A 21,548-nucleotide genomic window follows, 5' to 3' on the forward strand; every position below is an offset into this window, starting at 1 on the left:
ATGATTCTGATACATCTACATTTATGTATCATAATTCATGCATCAATCTTTACAGCTTCTGATACATATTGTTTATGTATCAAGATTTAATGATTCTAATACATCTACATTTATGTATCAGAATCTCATGCATCAATCTTTACAACTTCTAATACATCTACAACCTATATCAATACAACATGTTATGTATCAACCATAATTCAGTTGACAAACTAATACAACAACCTTTAAAGTATCAACCTTAATACGTCGAATGTTTATGTATCTGCTATTCATATGTATCATATTCGAAATTACTATTAATACCAAGTAACTTACAATGAACATAATTACCAACCATTCATATATCAAATATTGATATTCAATTACTATTCTGGTTAATTGATATATGTATCAAATACAACCCGCAATGTAAAAAAACTATGTAAATGTAAGTACATGATCCAAATAAAATGTATCCTGGCATAACAAAATATTATTTCTCTTTGAGAATGAAATTACAAGTCTTTCTGTTATGGCCTTCATGGCCACAACGACTACAAGAATTTGTGCTCGTTCTTATCTTCTCACTAGAGTACTTTTTCTTCCTTTCTTTGGTCTTCCTGGCATCCTTTTGTATCTTGGTGGCAAGACGAATTCTTCCAAAATTTCTTTCAGAATAGAACAATCTTTCTTATCTGGCATTGGAACCATTGGAAATTCATAAGTAATTGCCAACGCCTCTGGCTTGTAGTAATCAGAACAGTATGGGTGTATGTCTGTAATGCTCTTGCTCTTCAACACTGCAATTGCGTGTGGACATGGTATCTCGTCTAATTGAAACCTGCCACAATTGCATGTTTTTCTTTCAAGACACACAATGTATCTTATACCTGACTCATAAATAGAATAAAGATATTCTGATGAAGCAACAATTTGCATTAAATAATTATCACAGATATGTATCAGCAATAATGTATCAAATACAGAAATGATGTATCAGAACTGATGTATCAGGTAATACTGATAACAGAAAATACAAAACTGATGTATCCTATAACTATGTATCAAGTAGATAACTTTTCCAATTTAACTGTGATCTCTTTTATTTAGTTAACTAGCCTTTTTTTGGTGTGTGGTGAGATAACTGCTGCGATCCTCTGTTGTGCAGACAAAATTACTTAAAAAAAATAACTAGTGTGTACCTTCATTCTCGAACACTTCATTGTGTTTGATACTAGGATATCTTCGAATTTTCTATTCAAAGTATGTCTTGTATAAGCTGTTATTTCCCTATTTTTGCAGTTTTGAAGCACCAAATAACATTCTCGTTTGCTCCAAAAAGTCAATTATAGGCAGCTCTCGTGCTTCAACAAGACATCCATTGATATGCACTGTTTTTGAGTTTTCTTTCATAGTCAAGATCTGTTTCTTTTTTTAAAGAATTATTTGCCTTAATTAGCATGGTAATTGATTGAAACAATCAATCATAACTTGAATTACGTTACTTCCCATAATTAACCCAACAACATTAATTGTTTTACACCCAAAAATTGATGTATCAGCTAAGCAAGTAATGTATCAAATTTTTTTTTTTAAAAAGAAATCGTCTAATTTCATAAAAATAAGAGATACATTGTAATTGAGTCTTTTCAATATGTGATTTAGGTAAAGTTTAAATATATTTTCTCTAGCCAAGTCCACTAATAGCCCAATGTTTTTACCAACTCTAAGCTTTAGTACAAAATCCGATCTCTTCATACATCAAAGGGTTATTCAACGGCGTCAGTCTTCGCTGCCATTTCTGTTCCATTCTCCGCCGGCGACAATAGTAAGTGATATCCTACAATTGATTTTGCTCTGAAATTCTTTGGCTTAAGTGATATATCCAGAATTTATTACAATTTACTGAAACTTAAACACGGCTTAACTGATATATTGTAAAGTATATAATAAAATATTGGTAGATTCAATATATCCATGATTGACAATTTAATTGAGGTATTTATTAATTTTTTGTGTAAAAGGATTAATTTTTTTTTGGTTGTATGTTGTGAATAATAGAGTTGTGGTTATGAAAGAGCAACTGGGACATGTTGAAGAGGAGTTAAGGGAGACAAAAGAGCAATTAAATTTTGTTGAAGGTGAAAAAAATAGAGCAATTCTTGAAATTAGAGAAATGAAAAAATTATCTAATGAAGGATTATCAACTAAAAAGGCAGGGGAACTAATTGCAGAACTTAAACTTTTGAGGGAATTTCATTCTAAAACACAAGAAGATTTGATGATTAAAGATAACTGTATCAAATGGTTGAAGATGGAACTCGAAAGGGTGAAGAAACACGAGGTTAAGTTAGGTGAAAAAGATGTTGAGTTAGGAGGATTGAGAGAGGAGATTTGTCGTGTTAAAGAGTCTGAAGTTAAAGCAACAGAACAATTGTTTGTGTTTAAGAAAAAAGTTCAAGAATTGTGTGATTTTGATCCTTGAGACAAACGAAAGTTATAATTGTGGCTTTGTTTTTAAGCTTGGCAATGCTTTAATGATCATAAACTCAACTACTCCCAATCTAATTTTTGCAACAGATGAAAGCACTAAGCATAATCCTTTATAGGAATTCTAACATCATCGAATGAAATTTTTTAAAAAATACTTTTGTAGAAAGATTTGAAAAATTCATAGCTTATATGATCAGTTCATATTATATAACAAGCAACATTTTTCTTTGGTAAATTAGAGCTCTACACATGATAATAGTAAATAAATGGGTTTAAAACAAATGCCAACACAAACCTGCTAAAATTGTAGGTTTCTTTAATATCGACACTTAATATATGTTCTTGGCAATGTTGCATCCAGCTGAAAAATATAGTATTGTTATATACAAAATCTGCCTCTTATTCATGGATTTTAAATCTAAGAAGATAATGAATCTTGAAAAATCAAATTGTAAAATACAAATTCGTCAAAACGAGTTTTAATATTTGAGTGAAATAATACAAGGCCCAAATGTGTAATCAGGCAGTAATACAAGGACCAAAATTGCATTTTCTCCTTTTTAGTATTTGGTTCTGGCTTTTATAACTCTTTGAAAATGTAGTTACTTGAAGTTGTCTAAAAGGAGAAAAAGATCCAAGAATTGCAGAAATTTTGTTTTACTGAATGAGGCCACAAATAGTATTATTTGGGGACTCCATTACTGAACAATCCTTCAGATTAGGTGGTTGGGGTGCTGCTCTTGCTGATACTTATGCTCGCAAGGTTTGTGTGTGTGTGTGTGTATATATATATACATATATTTTGTTTCAATTTAATGTATTGAACGATTATAGGAATTCTAATAATATAAAGTCATTGGATTTGATCTTTTACTGTAAAAGGTTGATATATTGAATCGTGGCTACGGTGGATACAACACCAGATGGGCATTGTTCTTGCTACACCACCTATTTCCATTGGTACGTAACCCCATCCTCTTAGCATTTTCCTTTTTTTGGATCATATTATAATTGAAAGTAGAATATTCAATGGGGTGTAATTATTTAGGATATTTTGTTGGAGTATATTGCTAAATTTGTAGTTTTGATGAAGAGTAGTAAGATCAGGAATTTTATTGAATTTGCAAAATGCAATTGGCACAAAGAGAAAGTAAGATTTTCTTTTTGTAATCTGTAGTTGGAAATCTACTGAATTTGTTGATGGATACTGAGGATATACAACTTATGTTGGATCCTATGGAGATAAGACATTTGGGAGTTGTAATGATTTAGAAATAGTATTTTCAGTATTGATGCAGATGATTGCATAGAGGAACTAGCTGACATCCCAGGATGAAAGGTGGAAAAGTTCCCCACTGTTTATTTGGGGCTTCCACTAGGGGCACGAAGGAATGATCGAAGCATGTGGCAAGGTGCCATGGACAGATGTGCTAAGTGAACTTACTCCATGGAAGAGGGCATATGTACTCTTGTTAACAGTATTGGATGGTAGTCCTACCCATCTAATGTTCCTGTTCTCAATGCCAGTTGCAATGTAGAAAAAAGTGAAATCTTTGTGAAGTCAATTCTTATGGGATGGTAATGCAGACAAAGGAAGAATTCATTTGGTGAAATGGCAGGTGGTTCTTAGAGACAAGAAGGGGGTGGCAGTTTGGGTGTGAGAAATCTGAAGCTACGTAATAAAAGTCTGCTACTCAAATGGTTGTGGAGGGTGTAGCATGGAAGGTAAGGATGTTTGTATAAAGCTTATTAATGCCATATACGAGAGATGGGGAACTGTTGATAGGGGAGTATGGAAGAGCATAAGCATACTTGGGAAGATTTCAATCAATTTATTAGACTGGAGTAAAAAGTTAGATTCTAGACAGATTAGTAGGTTGGTGATGAATGTTTAAAAGATTAGTGACCTACTTTGTTTAGCTTCTCTACTAAAAATGATGGTAATATTGCGTTATTTTGTTTTCTGAATTTTGAATTCTTTATGGATTCGATGGCTTTATACCCAATTTGAGTGTTCATGGAACAATGGGATCAAGAAAGACTCGTGGAAAAAACAACAACTGAATACAATCAACAAGGGTTAGGAGTATGGGATAAGAGGAGAGGCACTGTGCAATTTGTTGTTCTTCCGTGGGACCGGGCAATGGTACAGGTGGTGAACATCCAGTTCTACTCGCACATTTGTTTCGGAAGGTAGAATAGACATCTCTGATGTTCTATGTAACGGAGGGTACAAGGACGAAGAAATGTATATTTTCCTGGGGCAATTTTCAAGTAATTCAGATTTTTATAGAGAACAGAAGATGACATTGGGCATGGAACAACAGACTTCTGGGACCAGCCACATCAGGAAGCTGAGTTTTTGATGCTTGATTTGGTGGTTTACTAGTATAAGAACGGTACTATCATAATCTCAAAAAAACAATTACCTTATCAAAAAGTTGCTCCTCTTTTTCAACCTTGCTTTCTCCAATTTCCAAGTGAGTGATTTTGTTCAGGATCCTATTCAATCAAAGCTGAATTATGCGGCTATTTGTTACATTCAGTCTCCTCAGCTTTGAGGTTATTAGTACAAATATATACAAAGGTCTGTTGTGGTCATGAGCTGCACTGTTACTTATTGCCAAATCTTTTGATTAGTGTATTTTTGTTAAATTTCAGGATGCTCCAACACCTCCTGTTGCTGCCACTATATTTTTTGGAGCCAATGATGCTGCTCTTTTGGGAAGAACCAGTGAAAGACAACATGTCCCACTTGAGGAATATAAGGAAAATCTACGAAAAATGATACAGCATTTCAAGGTTTGGAATTTTTCCAATTCAATCATGCTTGTTTGTTGCTAAATGCCGACTTCCACATGTGCTAAATTTTTCCTCCTAATTATGTTTGTCTGTGGAAGACTTGTTGAATAATGAAAATGGGAGGATGTGGATGATGAAAAGGATAGAGTTAATAGTGAGTAGTGACAATGCATTTTTTTATAGTAGTATTAAGCCAATGCAGCAAAGCAAAAAGTGGAGTCTAAGCTATTAGGAATTTGTAAAACACAGAGCTACTCAATCCCACTGTAAAAAGAAAAAATTGTAAAATTTATATTTAGTTTTTCATCATAATAAATATAGAAGCATTGCGGCAATTTCCTGTCTTATGACGAGGACACTGAAGAATCAAATTGAGCCTCCGATGCTGAGCTATTATTTAAAGCTTGACATCTTGTGAACAATATTCTTAAGGTCTGGTTAGTAGTCATTTCTATCTCATGGACTTTCGTGTCCAGCAATTCTGTAATTTGTGGAATAGTCGAACTGAATTAATACTATAAAGATTTTAGTAGCAGACTTATGAAACTTCATTATCGACTGTGGTTGTGGATATCCTGTGTTAATCAAATAATTTATTGTAGGTTATTGTAGGATAATATATTCTTGATGGTTGATAGGGTTATCTGCTTCTCTGTCATACCTTTTCTTCTTCTCCTTGCCCACTTTAGAAGAGGAACACCTATATTCATGGACTTAATACGAGTATAAGATTCAGATATGATTTGGCAGGGTATGTGCATTTTTAGCATGTTTGTATGGTATTTTCAAGATTAATGCAAAGTGAAGATATACATGTCACACCTGTTTGACATGATTACGTCTTGACAAAGACAAGATAGCACAGAGGTATTGGTCAGTAACATCAGAAAGAGTTAGGAGCCAGTGTAACACAGAGGAACACATATTCATTAGTAACATTAGAAAGAATGAAATATCTATTAAACCAAGTTTGGAAGTCACTATGCAAGTTATGTAATGGTAGTCCATGATAGTATGCAACCTCCCAAGAAAAGCTAGTTGTCGTACTAGTTGAAAGACATGCAGATTCTGCCCAATTTTTTGTTCATACTCTTGCTAAAATGGTAGAATTCTAGCATCAGTGAATGACTTCACTTAAAACCCAAATTATCTGCAAAAGAAAAAAAAAACATTCAAATTTGCAGGAATATCTAACTTTACTAACTATTCGTAACCGCAAATAATGAGCAAAAGTACAATGCAAAAAAATGGGAATGTTAAATTGGCTTAAGCAGGCTTAGGATTTTCCTACTTTTATTTTCAAGATTCCCATTCCATTTTTGCACGGGCTTGTTGAGAAGATATAAAAGATAAAAATTCCTAGAATGCATTCATCTCCCAAGTATATAGTGATCCTGAATCCACCTGCTGACAAATTGAATATAGTTTGATTTTCACTCTTCTAGTAATGTCTATCATCTTATTACAAATGAAATTTATCCCGTCCAATGTCTTCTATTATAATATGTATGTATTTATAAATCTGGGTTGAGCTTTACTCTTTTGTATATCTCATTCATCTTATTTATAACACAGAAATGCTCCCCGTCAATGCTAGTATTGCTGATAACTCCACCACCAATTGATGAAGCAGGACGGTTTGAATATGCGAGGTACAATCCACTTTCTCTCTATTGGTAAAATAAAAATAATGAGGCAAACAATTGCTTTGTTTGTTTTTCTTCAAAACTCTATGGTGTCTATGATGTTGGAGAACTTCTTGACACACCCCAGGCTCCTTTTAGCAATGGGATAGGACTTCACTGTTCAAAAGCTGAGTAGATAACAATATCCAATAACTTATCAGCATATACTGGAGAGATAAGCCCTCTCAAACATGAATTGGAGAGAATAATCTAACTTCTCATTGAAAAACCCAAAAAAGAGAGCAAAAAGAAAGTGGAATGAGCAAATTGGTTTATGTGTGCAGTGCCTATTTGAATGATAGATTACAGCTATTGCTGTAAAGACAGCTTCAGCATCATTAGGCACTGTCCATTGTCATGGGCTCATGGCTATCAAACAGTACCCAATATTGCAGCCCAATATGCAGTTTTACACAAGAGCCCAACCCGACACTAGTGTCCCCTCATCACAGAGGACATTCCTATCTATAACTTTTACAACAACAGTTAAGTAAATGATTTTTTTAATTATTGATGAACGTTTAACGACCCCATTGCCATTTAGCAGTATGGCATCTGCCTTTATCATGTACTCCATGGACATCACGGCATATTCTTTGCATTGTTCTTTGGTCATTTTCCTTTTAGCCAATTTTTTTCTCTTCTTTTTCCATCTACAAGCAAAGCAGTTCAGTTTAAACTGTTGCAAGTGGATCAACTCCATCAGTGAAACCAAGTTTTTTTTCCTATTTAATTTTTCGTTTCATTCATTCAGCTTTTGGTATTGCATGTGATTAAACAGAACTTATTGCGTTGGGATATCTTAGTTTTCAATTTTAAAAACAGGTCCCAATATGGAGACAAAGCAATGCAATTGCCAGAAAGGACAAATGAAGTGTCCGGAGAGTATGCAAAACAGTGTGTTGAATTGGCCAAGGAGCTAGGTCTCCCTTCCGTCAATCTGTGGTCTAAAATGCAGGAAACAGAGGGTTGGCAAAGAAAATTCCTCAGGTAAGTGACAAAATTTGCCCATCCTTTTAAGTAAAACTTTGCACAGTTCCATTATTATTTGAAGTTCGTTGTACTATATGGTGTTAGATGAATGATCATGCCTATACGTGTTTTATAAGAATGATTTGGGGTCAGGGGAATGGGTGGGGGCTATTGACATTCTTGCTACAGCATTAACAATATACGTGTGTCTGGACAGTTACTCTCCTTAGTACTTGTGCGATATTCTTAGTGGTGATATGTGAAAATTCTCATTTGTTCTGTTTTATTTTGCTACAGTGATGGCTTACATCTCACACCAGAAGGTAATGCCATTGTTTACCAAGAAGTCGTTAAAGTGTTCAATGAAACAAGTCTCTCTGCCACAAAGATGCCTTCTGATGTCCCTCACCATTCAAAAATCGATGGAAAAGCCCCCGAGAAGGCCTTCCAGCTACAATGCTCTGCTATCTAACCTTATATTCTATCCTTTATATATCAATAGAAACCAGCAAAAGGCTATTGTCTTCCCCGACTCCATCAATCTCAAGAGTGGTAATTGCTTTCACGTTTCCTAGGTTTCAAGTGGTTATATCGACACACTTTCATTAGCAATTGATTCTAAGACAAATGACAGTTGAATTCACATCTATACTAGTTTCATCAACAAAAGAATGCCTTTAAGAATTAATTTAAATACAGAAAAATTCTCATTGCTTTGATGAACATAATACTTGGTGATGTTTTGGATTGTGTATACAACCTCCTCAACATTGTGGTAAGAAATGTTATACCTTCAATAATATCAACAGATTTGAAATGCAACAAGAGTAGAAAGCTCAACTAATGTTTTGTAGTAACAGAAGTGCTTTTACTACCAAAAGTGAGGTGAAAGATGGTAAGAGTTGCGCATGCCCTTGCATCATTTTCTTTCCTATGATAAAAAATCAGCCTCAATATCAAGTGAGTGTAACAAATTGTGACAGGGTAAAATGGGAGGATAAGGTTAGATACATACAATTTCTGATACTTTAAAACAAATTAAAACAAAAGTGTGTCATATAGAATGGAAAGGGACAGTGTGCTTAATTTCCTAAGAATGAATCATTTTTTTGGAAAAAACCTTGTCAATATCACCCTTGTTTCAGATATATTTTATTTGGTGATGTGCGAGTTGATATCATACCTCATTTATAAACTTATTTTATTTACTTGTAAAACCAAACCAATAAGCCATTAAATTACTATTTTTTTTAAAAAAAAAAAAAAGAAAGAGAGGAAAAATACTAGAGTTAGCAGCTAAATTAATCCAGTATAATGAATTTAAAGTTAAATTATATTACTTTAACTCAATATTATAAAGTAAAAAAAAATAGATCTTCAAAAACTATACGAAAAGTACTATAAGTTACAATTTTTTTCATATCAATATGATAAAAAAATTCATCTTAAAATGTTAGTCAAAATTTATATAATTTGACTCTAAAAAAGAAAATTATGACAATTAAAATGGGATGAAAAGGGTAATTTACTTGTATTAATACTACTTTAATGTGATAAGGAGTAATTTCAGTATTTAATGTCATAATGGAGAGAGAAAGAACAAATCAAATTATTCATCTATCTAAAGCATTTATTCCCCCAAAAAATTATCTTGAAATTTCAGTAATTCAACATTCAATTCTACTCCAATCAAATTTGAAATATAATCTTCATATATTGCATATTACAAACTCTAATAACCAATTTGTCAATATAATAACAAATCTAACAAACTAATTTAGCTTTTTTTTAATTTTATATGATTAAATGCATGTAAAAATTGACTAAAATTTTAATTATATGTGTCTGAAGTGCAGTTGAATTGTTTCCTCAAAAAAATTGTTCTTAGAATTTTAACAATTCAACATGCAAATCTATTCAAAATAAACTTAAATTTAACACATTAATCTATATATAATATAAAGTTAGATATTAAAAAAGTGATGTGACACTTCTCTTTGATCAAGGATCCTATTTATCTTTTTTCTCCTTTTTTTGACATTTTTCCTTATTTTCTTAAATAATCTATTTTTAAAAATCATCTTCATAACTCACATCTCTTCATCTTTATGACTACTTTTAATTAGTAATTAATAAATATTAATGATTATCAAACCTTTCATCTTTAAAACATCTTAGTGTGGAAGTTATATATACTCCACCAAGTAGTACAATATTTAACAAGTTCCTATTTTACCAAATGATCTTTGTCATTCATTTTGATGCAGGTAGGGTTTTTTGCATTTCTTTCCTTTTACAACTTAGTTTTGTTGTTGTTGTTGTTTTTAGCTTAGTTAGAAAATTAGTACTTTGATGCAATTTATTTATCACATTTTTTTTTATGTAATTCATTGATGTGTTATTTGCTTGAGGATAATTATTTTTTATTGTTGTTTTTTGCTTAAAATTTTTCTAATTCGATATATGTAATTGTATTAATCATTTTTGGTGATTTATGGATTTATTGTTTTTGAAAGATGATTATAATTTTTAAATAATGTGATTTTTTTAATTGTTTCATCTGTTTTGAAACCTATAATAAAAACTTTCTGTTTTGATTTATAATGAGGTGAAAAGTTATCTGTGTAAAGTATTTACATTAAATCTCGATATATATATATATTAAAGGTAGATTAGGAGAGTTGATGCAACATGCCTCATAGATTAAGGAAGGTGTTATATTTTTTTCTCTTTTTTTTGACATTTTTCTATTAATTTGTTTTTAAATAAATAATTCTCTCTTTCTTATTCATGCATCATCGTTTCTAAGAAGTTGAAAGGTCACATCTTTCTCTTAATTAGATCATGCTTTTTTTGTTGTCTGTTTTTAAAAGTAGTTTTTACCCATTTTGTTTAATTATATTTAAAAAATCTATATATAATATAAAGTTAGGCATAAACAAAGTGATGTGATACTTTTTTATGGCCTAGAATAATGTTTATCTTCTTCTTTTCATTTTTTTTTTGAAATCTTCTTAGTATTGTGTTTTCCCCCTTCAAAATAAGTTTCTAAAAATGTTTCTCTTTTTTTCTGTTCGTAATAGAAAAGTTTTGAAGAATTTATCAAATAGACTAAAGCACAAGTAAATAAAATCCAAAAATTTCAATTTTTAATTTTTATGATTTATAATTTTGCTGGTGATCCAATAAAGTTTATATATATATATATATATATATATATATATATATATATATATATATATATATATGTTTTTGTCTATATTTAGTACCTTACATACCGTAAAGTTCGTCGAAATACTTTTCATTTTCAAAGATGACTATTAGAAAAAATATATTTAAATTTTCAATGAATTTAAATTCCATCTCCAAATTATATATATAACCTCTTCTATCTTTCTTAATTGAGGGATTAATCATATTCTAGCTTATTTATTAAATTTATTATAAATTAATGACAATTCTTAAATTCATAAGTTAAAAAAAAGTCCTTTGATTTTTGTAAGTTTTCTATGTAAGTCTAATCCATTTTATATTTTTTATCTACAACAATATTTGCATGTGGCCAAAAAAAGGAGAATATATGTCAAGTGAACTTTGAAAATGAAGTTTGAAATTATTAGAATTGAAATATGAAAGAGAAAAAAAAAATTGAGGTGCCAAGAAAAAGACAAAAAACCCTACAATACTAAATATTAATCAGGGAAATTAATGCTCCATCAGTATCAATGAAACGTTGCAGTTAATTGAGCTTTTTCATAGTTAATCTAGTTTTAAGTTCACAAATGCTCATTTCTTCAATGAGTAATTTCATATTTACTTCTTTTATAATCCTCTTTTGAGAATTTTATAAAAATATGTTGGATTAATAAAAAATAATTTTTTAATATAAATAATGACATAATATTCAATTTTATTTTAATTGTTCTTACAACCGCGTTTCGAGTAATCTAATTTCATATATTTTTGAAAAAGTGGATACATAATAAATAAGGGCCACGTGAGGCCCAATAACATATATTCTCTCTAGCCCAAGTCCACTAATAGCCCACTCTTTTTACTAACCCTAAGCATCAGTCCAAAATCCAATCTCTTCATACATCAAAGGGTTATTCAACGGCGTCAGTTCTCTGCCATTTCTGTTCCGTTCTCTGCCGGCGACAATGGTAAAGTGATATCCAACTATTGATTTTTCTTTGGAGATTCTTTGGCTTAAGGGATATATCCATAATTTATTACAATTTACTGAAACTGAGAGAAAAATGAGTAGATCCTTACTAATCATTTCATTGAGAAGCATGCTGCTAGTTCAATTTTGTATATGTTTCATTGAATCTAGTAATGTTTTGATGTGTTATGTTGGATTAATTCAGTTTTGAATGTTTTAACTGTTGAAGGTGAACGTTCCTAAGACGAAGAAAACCTACTGCAAGTCCAAGGAATGCAAGAAGCACACCTTGCATAAGGTTACACAATACAAGAAGGGCAAAGATAGCTTAGCTGCTCAGGGAAAGCGTCGTTATGATCGCAAGCAGTCAGGTTATGGTGGACAGACAAAACCTGTCTTCCACAAAAAGGTGAGAAACATTCCTTAGCATACAACAACTTTTATGCTTCAATTCCAATCTACTGCATATTGGCTATATAATCTAGAAGATACATTTCCACTGATCAATATAATAATCCAATTTTTAAGTCCTGTAGCTAATTCTATAGATAATCATTTACAACGACTTCATAGGGTTTGGGGGTGTAGAGTGTACACAGACCTTGAGAGGCTGTTTTTGATAGACCACTTCTAAGAAAAGAAGTAGCAAATAGGAGATAGTAACAGAAAGGAAACTACAATAAAACATCATAATAATCGAGGTACAAGAAACAGCAGATATTATGAGATTTTGAAGTGAAAGGCTACCAAACGATATGGATTTTGAGGCTTCCATCTCTTGTTTGATATTAGACTCAAAATAACCATATGTAGTTGATTTATGATTAAAGTGCATGGAGGCAAATTAGTTTATATTGGAATTAATTTGAGATTAAAAGTTATTGACATAATTGCCTCACTTATAGTGTTAACCGCTCTAAAGATTTTTATGTTTGCTCAACAAAAGAAGTGCTTATCGGCACTTTCTTGCCACGTACATTAATTGTTTATCTTCGGTTTTAGTACTCATATTCAAACATGTAACTGCCTATTTGTAAATAAACTAGCTTTAACACTTAAAAAGGTGTTTGTTCAACATTTGGTGGTTACATGCGACTTCAAGCCAGCTAAGCCAAACTGGATCTGGATCCATCTCAACCCAATAATTAATGAACATTTGATAGTTAGTGACTTAATCTATTTAAATAGAAATATGAAATATTAGTCATTTGATAAAATGAGAAGAGGGAGAGAAGGAGATTTCCAATGATTACTCGCCATAGTCTGTATGTGGGCATGTTTGATATTCAAGGCTAGGTTCTTTATCACTGATTTGTGTTTATCTTTCTTTCTCCATTCCAAAACAGGCAAAGACCACAAAGAAGATTGTCTTGAGATTACAATGCCAAGGTTGCAAACATGTGTCGCAGCACCCAATCAAGGTTGGTTAACTGATAGATCTCTACTTTGCAGTTGCATTTTCATTATTATAAAAAAATATTCATTGTCCTTGGTGTTTTGGTGTTGTGCAGAGGTGCAAGCATTTTGAGATTGGTGGGGACAAGAAAGGGAAAGGAACCTCTCTTTTCTAGATTGCTTGTGGAGCACAATTTGATCTTTCTCTTCTGTTCTATTCACTGTTCAGATATTTTTGTTATATTGAATGTAGTTAAGGAATTTTTGTTATCACTTCATGATTAATTATGTGCTGTCTGTGATAGATTATCAGGAGATGAAATGAATATTTCAAGTTTTTGATTTAGAAGTTTTGATATGCAATGATATGCGTAAGCTATGGCCTCCTTGGCTGCATCAATTAGTTTATATTATAGATTTAGCAACTTAAAGGTACACAACTAACCAAGTATTATCAGTAATAGAAGCTACACTTGTTGCAAGATTGTTCAGGTTTTCATCTCCTTTCGTGCTTCCGATGACTTGGTCATGTTGTGATTACTTCTCTTTTGTTACTCCTTTAATTTTTTTACTAATATTTCCAAGGAATAGACGGATAGTTGGGTTTGCAGACTGAACATATGATCTGCAATACCAAATAAGTTTAGGATTGATTAGATGCCATTAAGCTGCTGTGTAGTGTGTGGAAAACGTCAATTAAATCCTAGGAAGATTGTAAAAATTCTTTAGAACTTAGTTAGCAGTAGGTTTCTTTGGCTTTTGATGTCTTCCAAGTTTGAGACATCAAAATCTAAACGCCATAAAGGATTAGGGATTTGCTATTCCTTAGCCTTGCTCCTATCAGAATTGTTTGTCCTGGGGTTTAATATTTATTAATACTTGTATACTTTGTTGCCAAACAAAAAGTAGAACTGTGGCGTAATAAGATTTATGCCGACAGTTTTGCAGTGTCTACTTTAATATCTCTCCTATAAACATACTAGGCAGTGAATAAACATATGTGTGCTGCAAGAAACAATTAATAGTGTGTACTTTGATCCCAATAGTAGTTTTAATTTTGCCTCCAAATTAAGAAAAGGAAAAGAAGGTGGGACTTACTGTGTTGCTTGCGAATCAAGTTTGACTGTCTTTTCAGCCCAAAACAATAGGGCATACATAAGGGTGTTTAGGGCTTCTCCGATCCTAACCCACTGCATCAAATTTTATACTAAAAAGAATTTTTTTTCTCTTTCTTCATTATTATATTATTATTTTTTATTTCATAAAACAAAATTATTTCTAAAAAACATTCACTATATATAATTTTCATATTGTTTCAAATTATATCATTTAATATAAAATTATTTATATTATAATTTTTTAAATAATATAAATTGCTAGAAAAAATACATATTATAGATAATAATGGATAACACAAATAAAAGTGAAATCATTAACGAAATATAATTAAATAAATATTACACAATTAAAATTTTTATTTTAAATTTTACATGAATATTCAACTTTCAAAATCACTATGGTGCTCCATTAATGTATTACGTAGTTCAAAATGAGCTGCTTTTATATTATGTTTTGTCGTACTCTTTAAAATTATTAAGTTGTTGTAATTTTTGTAAATTATTATGTTTTGTTGTACTCTTTAAAATTATTATGAATTTTATATTTCAATTTTGATGTATATCAATTGCTAGTTTGTTGAATGTTTATTATTTTCGATAATTCTAAAATATATTGTATTATTTATCCACCAATTTGTATTTTTGCATATTTAATTTTTGTCAAGGTTAATTGTACTTATATCCAATTCAAATTTCTAGTAGAATTAACATAAAATTAATTTCAAAAAAATTCAAGTAAAGGAAAATAATTTATAATTTTTTTATAATATTATAAAAAATATTACGTAAAAGTAATAAAATCTTTTAATTAAAACATATAATTTATATAATATTTAATTAAAAGTATTGTGTAATAAAATAATTAAAAAGGATAATTAATGTGATGAATAGTGTAGCACCAACACTATTCACACACCCAATTTGATGTAAAATTTGACATAAACTAGAGCAACTTTACACCAAATTTTACACCAAATATAACATTTAATGTAAAATTTGACATGAATTCGAGATGAACTCAGATGTGGACCCTTCACCCACAAGTGAAAACAAAGAGGTAAAGCAAGAAAAACCAATATGCGTTTTCTTATGGCGTGTACGCAGAGGCAAAACGCGTAACAATTTAACCCTATGCCCTTCTCTATCTATGTATATGCCTTATCACCCAACACTTTCCTTGTGATTTTTCTCTTTTTTCGATTAAAATAATTGTCACCATTCAAATCGTATTTCTACTTTGTTTTAACTTTGGCCCTCCTTCATACCTATTAATTTAAATTCATGTGGCACCATCTTTTAATTACTCGTGATTTAAGAATAACTATTTTATTATCATTCGAACATTTAAGTGTTGATAGAAACAGCGGACGATGATGAGTATATAAATTGATAAGATTAAAATATTGATAGCACATAACAAGAAACTAAAATTTAGTAGTAAAAGAGAACACATTTCTTGAGTCAATACAATCATCGTTGAGCTAATGATATATCTCGAAGACTTGCAATTTTAGCATCATTTCAATTATCTAAATCTTTGCAAAGTGCAATGCTTCTTTTTTAATAACTAGTAAAGTATACATTTTTGTGTTTATCAAGAAAGCCCAACAAGCAATCCATCCACAAACACAGAGGAGGTGGGTCCACTTGCCACCTCTCTATGCCATTTGAAAATTCCAAACACTAAAAAAGACTGCTCCAACAAACTATGCAAGCAAAAACGTAATATATGTTGTGTCATGCACCTTGTTTAGATCGTTGTTACCCATAGTATCGTTAAATATAATATTTATTTTGTTTATTATTTAAATTTTATTTCAGATAAAAAGTCTTATTTTGTGTAACAATTGATTTGGTGTGATTGCATCATCATTTTAATTTTTTTCTTTTTATTTTGTCTTTTCTTATTATTTAATAGTCGTATTTTATTTTTTATCATATCTTTTTATCTACTCCGTATTCTACTTCTTTTTTTTTTATAAATTTACTTTTTCATGACGTGTGATATTATATAATAACAAAAAATGACATAATTTATTTAAATATTATATTCATTAAAATAATATAATACAATACTGAAACAATAAGAAATAAACCTCCAAACATAATGTAGGGATAATTTTATATTTGCATGGGCATATAGAGATTGTGACTTTACATTGTAGGACTATATGCCCTATTTGCAGATCTTATTGGGATAATAAATAAAGAAACTTGTCCTCAAAGAACAACATACTTTTTTATTCTCTCTCTTCTCTTTTATCATTTTTTAATTTTTTTTCCTCTCTTTTTATTTGTAATTTTTAATTCTTAAAAGTAAAGAAACAAAGCATCTCCTACACCCCTCCCCCCCACGCCCCACCGCCTTGTCTTTCTTTGCTTACAATTAATAACTTCCCATCTTTTATTCGAATATATATATATTACTGTACAAATATAGACTGAAAAGTTTGGAATCTCTGCTTTACTTTCAAACATCAATGTTGGTCAATTTCTTATCACCTGTTTTGCATTTTCTGACCACAACAATAACTGTACAAATATTCCTCTTATATACATTGTCCATGAGAAACTTGCTTTATACTACATTGCACCTTTGGCCTTAGCTTCCTTTATCTTTTTATCACTGCTGCTTGAACACATTTACACATCATATCACAAGCTCCATCCCTTTGTATTTTATATTCTTTTTCACCTTCAGTCTGTTGGGGTTTCAATTCTTTGTAAAAAATAAATAAATTATACTGTAATGAGTATTTTAACAAGAGCCCCAAAGAATTCTTGGCAGCCAGTGAAGACTGCTGATACAACAATTCATAGTTACTGGCTTAATTGGAGGTTCTTGCTATGTTGCATTTGGGTTTTAACATCAATGGTCTTTGCTGCAATACTTATAATTAAGCATGAAGGTCCTCGAATTCGAAAAAATGGAAACAGTGAAGGCCAGAAAACAGAGTCCCCTGGCTTATTGTATCAAGATGAAGTTTGGAGGCCATGTCTCAAAACTATACACCCTGCTTGGCTTCTTGCTTTTAGAGTCTTTGCCTTTTTGATTCTCCTGTTGTTGCTAATCTTAAATGTTACTGTTGATGAATGGGAGATTTTTTACTATTACACTCAGTAAGTAATGTTGTTATAGAAGTTGACCGTTATAGATAAGTTTGACTGTAACGATTTTAATATTTGATTTTTGTTGTAAAATAGGTGGACATTCACGCTGATTACTATTTATTTCGCGGTAAGTGAACGTAAAATTCATGGTTCAATAGGTACATTTTTCGTGTCTTATGTTATGTTGCTTAATGCGTATGTTATAATATAATGTTTGTTTATGTAGATTGGATCTGTTCTATCAATGTATGGATGTTATAAGTATCATAATAAAGTTGTTGGTATTGATGGAGCTGATATTGAGAGGTTAGATAATGAGTATGGTTCAGAAAACTCAATTGCTGTAAAACATATGGTGGAAAATGCAGAAAAGTCTTCTCGCCAAATTGCTGAGTTTTGGGAATATGTTTTTCAAATAATCTTTCAGGTATATCGCGAATTAATTCAATGAAATTTAAGATGTAAAGTAAACAACTTTTGACTTATAAAGATTGTTCCTTTCTTCTTGTTAAAGATGAATGCAGGGGCTGTAACGCTTACCGACTGTGTCTTCTGGTTCATACTTGTTCCATATTTGACAATTAAAGGCTACAAGTTAAATTTTGTGAGTATGCTACACTAGAAGCTCAATGAGGTTCTGCATATTACTGTTCGTCGCTGTTTCTAAATGTTAATGTTATCTATCTTGCAGTGGATTATAAATATGCATTCAGTCAATGTTATATTTCTACTTGGTGATACTGCTCTGAATTGCTTGGTAAGTTGCATACTTTTATCGATTACCAAATGTGGTGTTTGTAGATTTAATATAGTAACTGATCATCAGTTTCCTTATGTTATGTTATTTCAGCGATTCCCTTGGTTTCGGATTGGATACTTCTTTGTGTGGACAGGAGTTTATGTTATTTTCCAGTGGGCTGTTCATGCCTGCATCTCAATCTGGTAATGATAATGCTGTATTCCTATGTATGTTATTACATTCTTAAATCTTGTTTAATCGATTAATTAGTACCGATGTTATTTTGTTAAACAGGTGGCCATATCCATTCCTTGATCTATCATCTGCAGTTTCACCTTTGTGGTATGTACTCCCTATCATGTCCTAAACTATACAAAAGAGCTATGTTGCTTAGATTCTTTAAAAATGTCGAGCTGTTGCTGCAGAATCCTCTACATTTAGAGTATTTTTGGAGTATCACACACAGTTACAATGACATTTTTGGAGAGTCCGAATAGCATAGAGAAAAAGTCCATTTGTTTTGGCAAATAAACTAGCAGATTTACTTTGATTCTTGATGGTTGCTCTCTTTAATCAAGAAAATGAACTTCATTGATATTTTCAGGTACTTGTTGGTGGCATTTATGCACATACCATGCTATGGTGCATTTGTTTTGGTAATGAAGCTGAAACACCATTTGCTCTCCAAGTGGTTTCCTCAGTCTTATCAATGTGCAAGATGATACAACAGCTTCCACGCCTCAGTCCCAACCAAGTAGGGATCGGCTATTTGAATTTTCACTGTACAAGGTGAAATAACGAATTTTCAGCTTTCAAGACGGCTATACTAGGGGAAAATCATTTCATTTCTATATATGACGGAGAATATGACAGCACCGCATGTTTTGAACACCAACTTGGATCTTTTGTTCTTTTTCCTGGAAGGAACGACGAAATGAAAAAAAAAAAAACTTATGTAGCAAAGTAACTGTGAATCTTTAGAAGTTTAGATAAGAAAATATAGATTTGAACTTCTGGTTTGCTAGATGTACATCTTGGGGTAACTATGGTTACAGAGATTTGTTATTCATATAACTTAATGTTGAGCTCTTACTTGCAATGTGTACAGAAGATTGAGAATATAATATTCCATATGAATTATAAAGAATTATAAACATTTCTTTTTCCTCCTTTCAACACTATCTACTTGATAATGTTCATCCATCTTTAAAATTGGAATTTGGTTAAAGCTCCATGTGTGTTATGAATGGGCCAAAACCAGTATTAACAAAATCAGAGCCTCGGGTGATTTACAAGAATGGCCTTGGAGGTGGATAGTCCTGAACTTTTGATCCCGCTTGTCCAATGGAAAGAAATTCAAGTTCAACAAGTTTTTGCTTTTGAGGTTGAAGGGGGTCAAAAGATCAAGACCACTCATTTTCATAGTCATTTGGTGTAATTAACGAAAAGAACCCAACAATATATTAAGTGTCGATATTTAGAGTGTCACTTCGGTATTAGACAAGAGAGAATAAGCAGTGCTTTGTTATTGTAATTTCCCTATTTCCGTTTGTTAAGACAATCAATTTTCTCTGTTGTGGAGTAGTATTGATTATTGACTACATTGTGCTTTGTTAACTTAAATTGTACAGCTTTCAACACTACTGTTAAGATCTCAAATAACTTTTGGTGGGGCAATGACTACATATACTGGAAAAGAAACTCAATCCCAGTCAAAAAAGCTGGTTAAAGGGTGTGGAATCATCATTTTTATATGATTATATCATGAGGACTGTCCCTTGGGCCTTGGCTTTCATGTTTCAACAGGTTCAAATGGGCCCTTTTAATCCACAAAAGGTAGCACTCTAGGTTCTGTCTAAAAGGACTGGATTTAACGGCTCATCAAACGCTCGTTAATGTACACTTCTATCTATTAAAGTAGAGTCATTTTCATAAGCCTGCTCAACAAGTTGGTGGTGATGTTCCAAGCATGACAAGTCGTGTCAAATTAAAAAAATTGATTCATTCATGCTTAATAATTATATCAAATCAAACAATTTAACCTAAGCAATTAAAAGTTAAGACGATAATACATATCATTTAATCACATGTAAGTGATAAATATGCCTATAAAAAAAAACTTTTGTAAACAACCAGTGCAAAAAGATTCCAATTGGTAATCCACAAAAAAGCAACACTCTAGATTATGTTTAAAAGGACTGAATTTGACTGTAGCTTCCGACTCATAATTTTCAATCACCAGACGCTCGCTAATGAATACCACATCTTTCTAGTAAAGCAGAGTCGTCTTCCTAGGGCTACTTGCTCAACAATCTTGATGATGATGGGTTTAAGGGATTCATTATCAATATGTGCTATTCAAGGTTGACTATTAATTCCTATATTATTGAAAAGCATATGAGATAGATGTCTAGGGTTGGTGCCAACTGCCAACAGGCTAACATCCTTTTTTCGACAATTTGTCACCATACGTGCACATACCTTAATTATAAATTAAATACCCTATATAATATTGTACAACCCTATAACCAATCAATGAAGGAAGATGGAAACCACTAATTTTCTTCAGTGACACTTACTTTACTATATGATTAAGAAATTGTGTGTTTTTGTTATCAAAACTGTTTAATGCATGTAACAATCCCTTTTAAGTATTATAATTAGTTATCAAACACTAGATTTTTCTCCATTTCCCTTTTTTGCTCGATGGATGAACATGCACTTGAGTCTGGAACCGATGAAATTCAGAGAAAACATGGAAGCGATCACTATATTGCGAACAAAGTTTAGAAAAACGATGAAGTCTTGGATGTAGATATTACTTATGGGTGACAAAATCAAACCCAACCCAACCCAACCCAATCCGTTTAAGTTTGGGTTGGTTATTGACCCTCCATTCATTAGTTCGACCCATAAAAAATTGGGTCGATATGTAACCCAAATTGGCTCATATGAAATCTTGTTAAAATATTTTTTTAAAACTTTTTTTTTTCAATTTAATATGTTATATATAGCCATAATAAAGAAAAAAAATTATTAGGTACTAAAATAGTTTAAAATAATAAATAAAAAGCTTAGTAAAAATT

At 31.4% G+C, this 21,548-nt stretch overlaps 2 protein-coding genes across 5 annotated transcripts; both read left to right on the forward strand.

Moving 5' to 3' along the window:
• Positions 1 to 1,655: 1,655 nt before the first annotated feature.
• Positions 1,656 to 13,902, forward strand: LOC129898832 (60S ribosomal protein L44). 4 transcript variants are annotated; one of them, XM_055973521.1, is made up of 7 exons: positions 1,703 to 1,810; positions 3,078 to 3,238; positions 3,358 to 3,435; positions 5,137 to 5,277; positions 6,853 to 6,929; positions 7,788 to 7,952; positions 8,232 to 8,702. In XM_055973521.1, exons 2-7 carry the CDS (start codon positions 3,140 to 3,142, stop codon positions 8,404 to 8,406), a joined length of 735 nt encoding a protein of 244 aa, XP_055829496.1. In that variant the 5' UTR covers positions 1,703 to 1,810; positions 3,078 to 3,139; the 3' UTR covers positions 8,407 to 8,702. The 4 variants fall into 4 exon arrangements, with proteins under 4 accessions (XP_055829495.1, XP_055829497.1, XP_055829496.1 ...); XM_055973520.1 differs by lacking the exon at positions 3,078 to 3,238 and having other exon boundaries at positions 1,656 to 1,810; XM_055973522.1 differs by lacking the exons at positions 3,078 to 3,238; positions 3,358 to 3,435; positions 5,137 to 5,277; ... (1 more) ...; positions 7,788 to 7,952; positions 8,232 to 8,702 and adding exons at positions 12,329 to 12,508; positions 13,446 to 13,520; positions 13,611 to 13,902 and having other exon boundaries at positions 1,656 to 1,810.
• Positions 13,903 to 17,191: 3,289 nt separating this feature from the next.
• Positions 17,192 to 19,551, forward strand: LOC129899631 (uncharacterized). The gene is made up of 8 exons (XM_055974642.1): positions 17,192 to 17,732; positions 17,817 to 17,850; positions 17,950 to 18,150; positions 18,238 to 18,327; positions 18,415 to 18,480; positions 18,574 to 18,665; positions 18,757 to 18,804; positions 19,067 to 19,551. Exons 1-8 carry the CDS (start codon positions 17,362 to 17,364, stop codon positions 19,182 to 19,184), a joined length of 1,020 nt encoding a protein of 339 aa, XP_055830617.1. The 5' UTR covers positions 17,192 to 17,361; the 3' UTR covers positions 19,185 to 19,551.
• Positions 19,552 to 21,548: the final 1,997 nt, after the last annotated feature.

This window comes from Solanum dulcamara, chromosome 8 (assembly GCF_947179165.1).
Source record: "Solanum dulcamara chromosome 8, daSolDulc1.2, whole genome shotgun sequence".
NCBI classification, from domain to species: domain Eukaryota; kingdom Viridiplantae; phylum Streptophyta; class Magnoliopsida; order Solanales; family Solanaceae; genus Solanum; species Solanum dulcamara.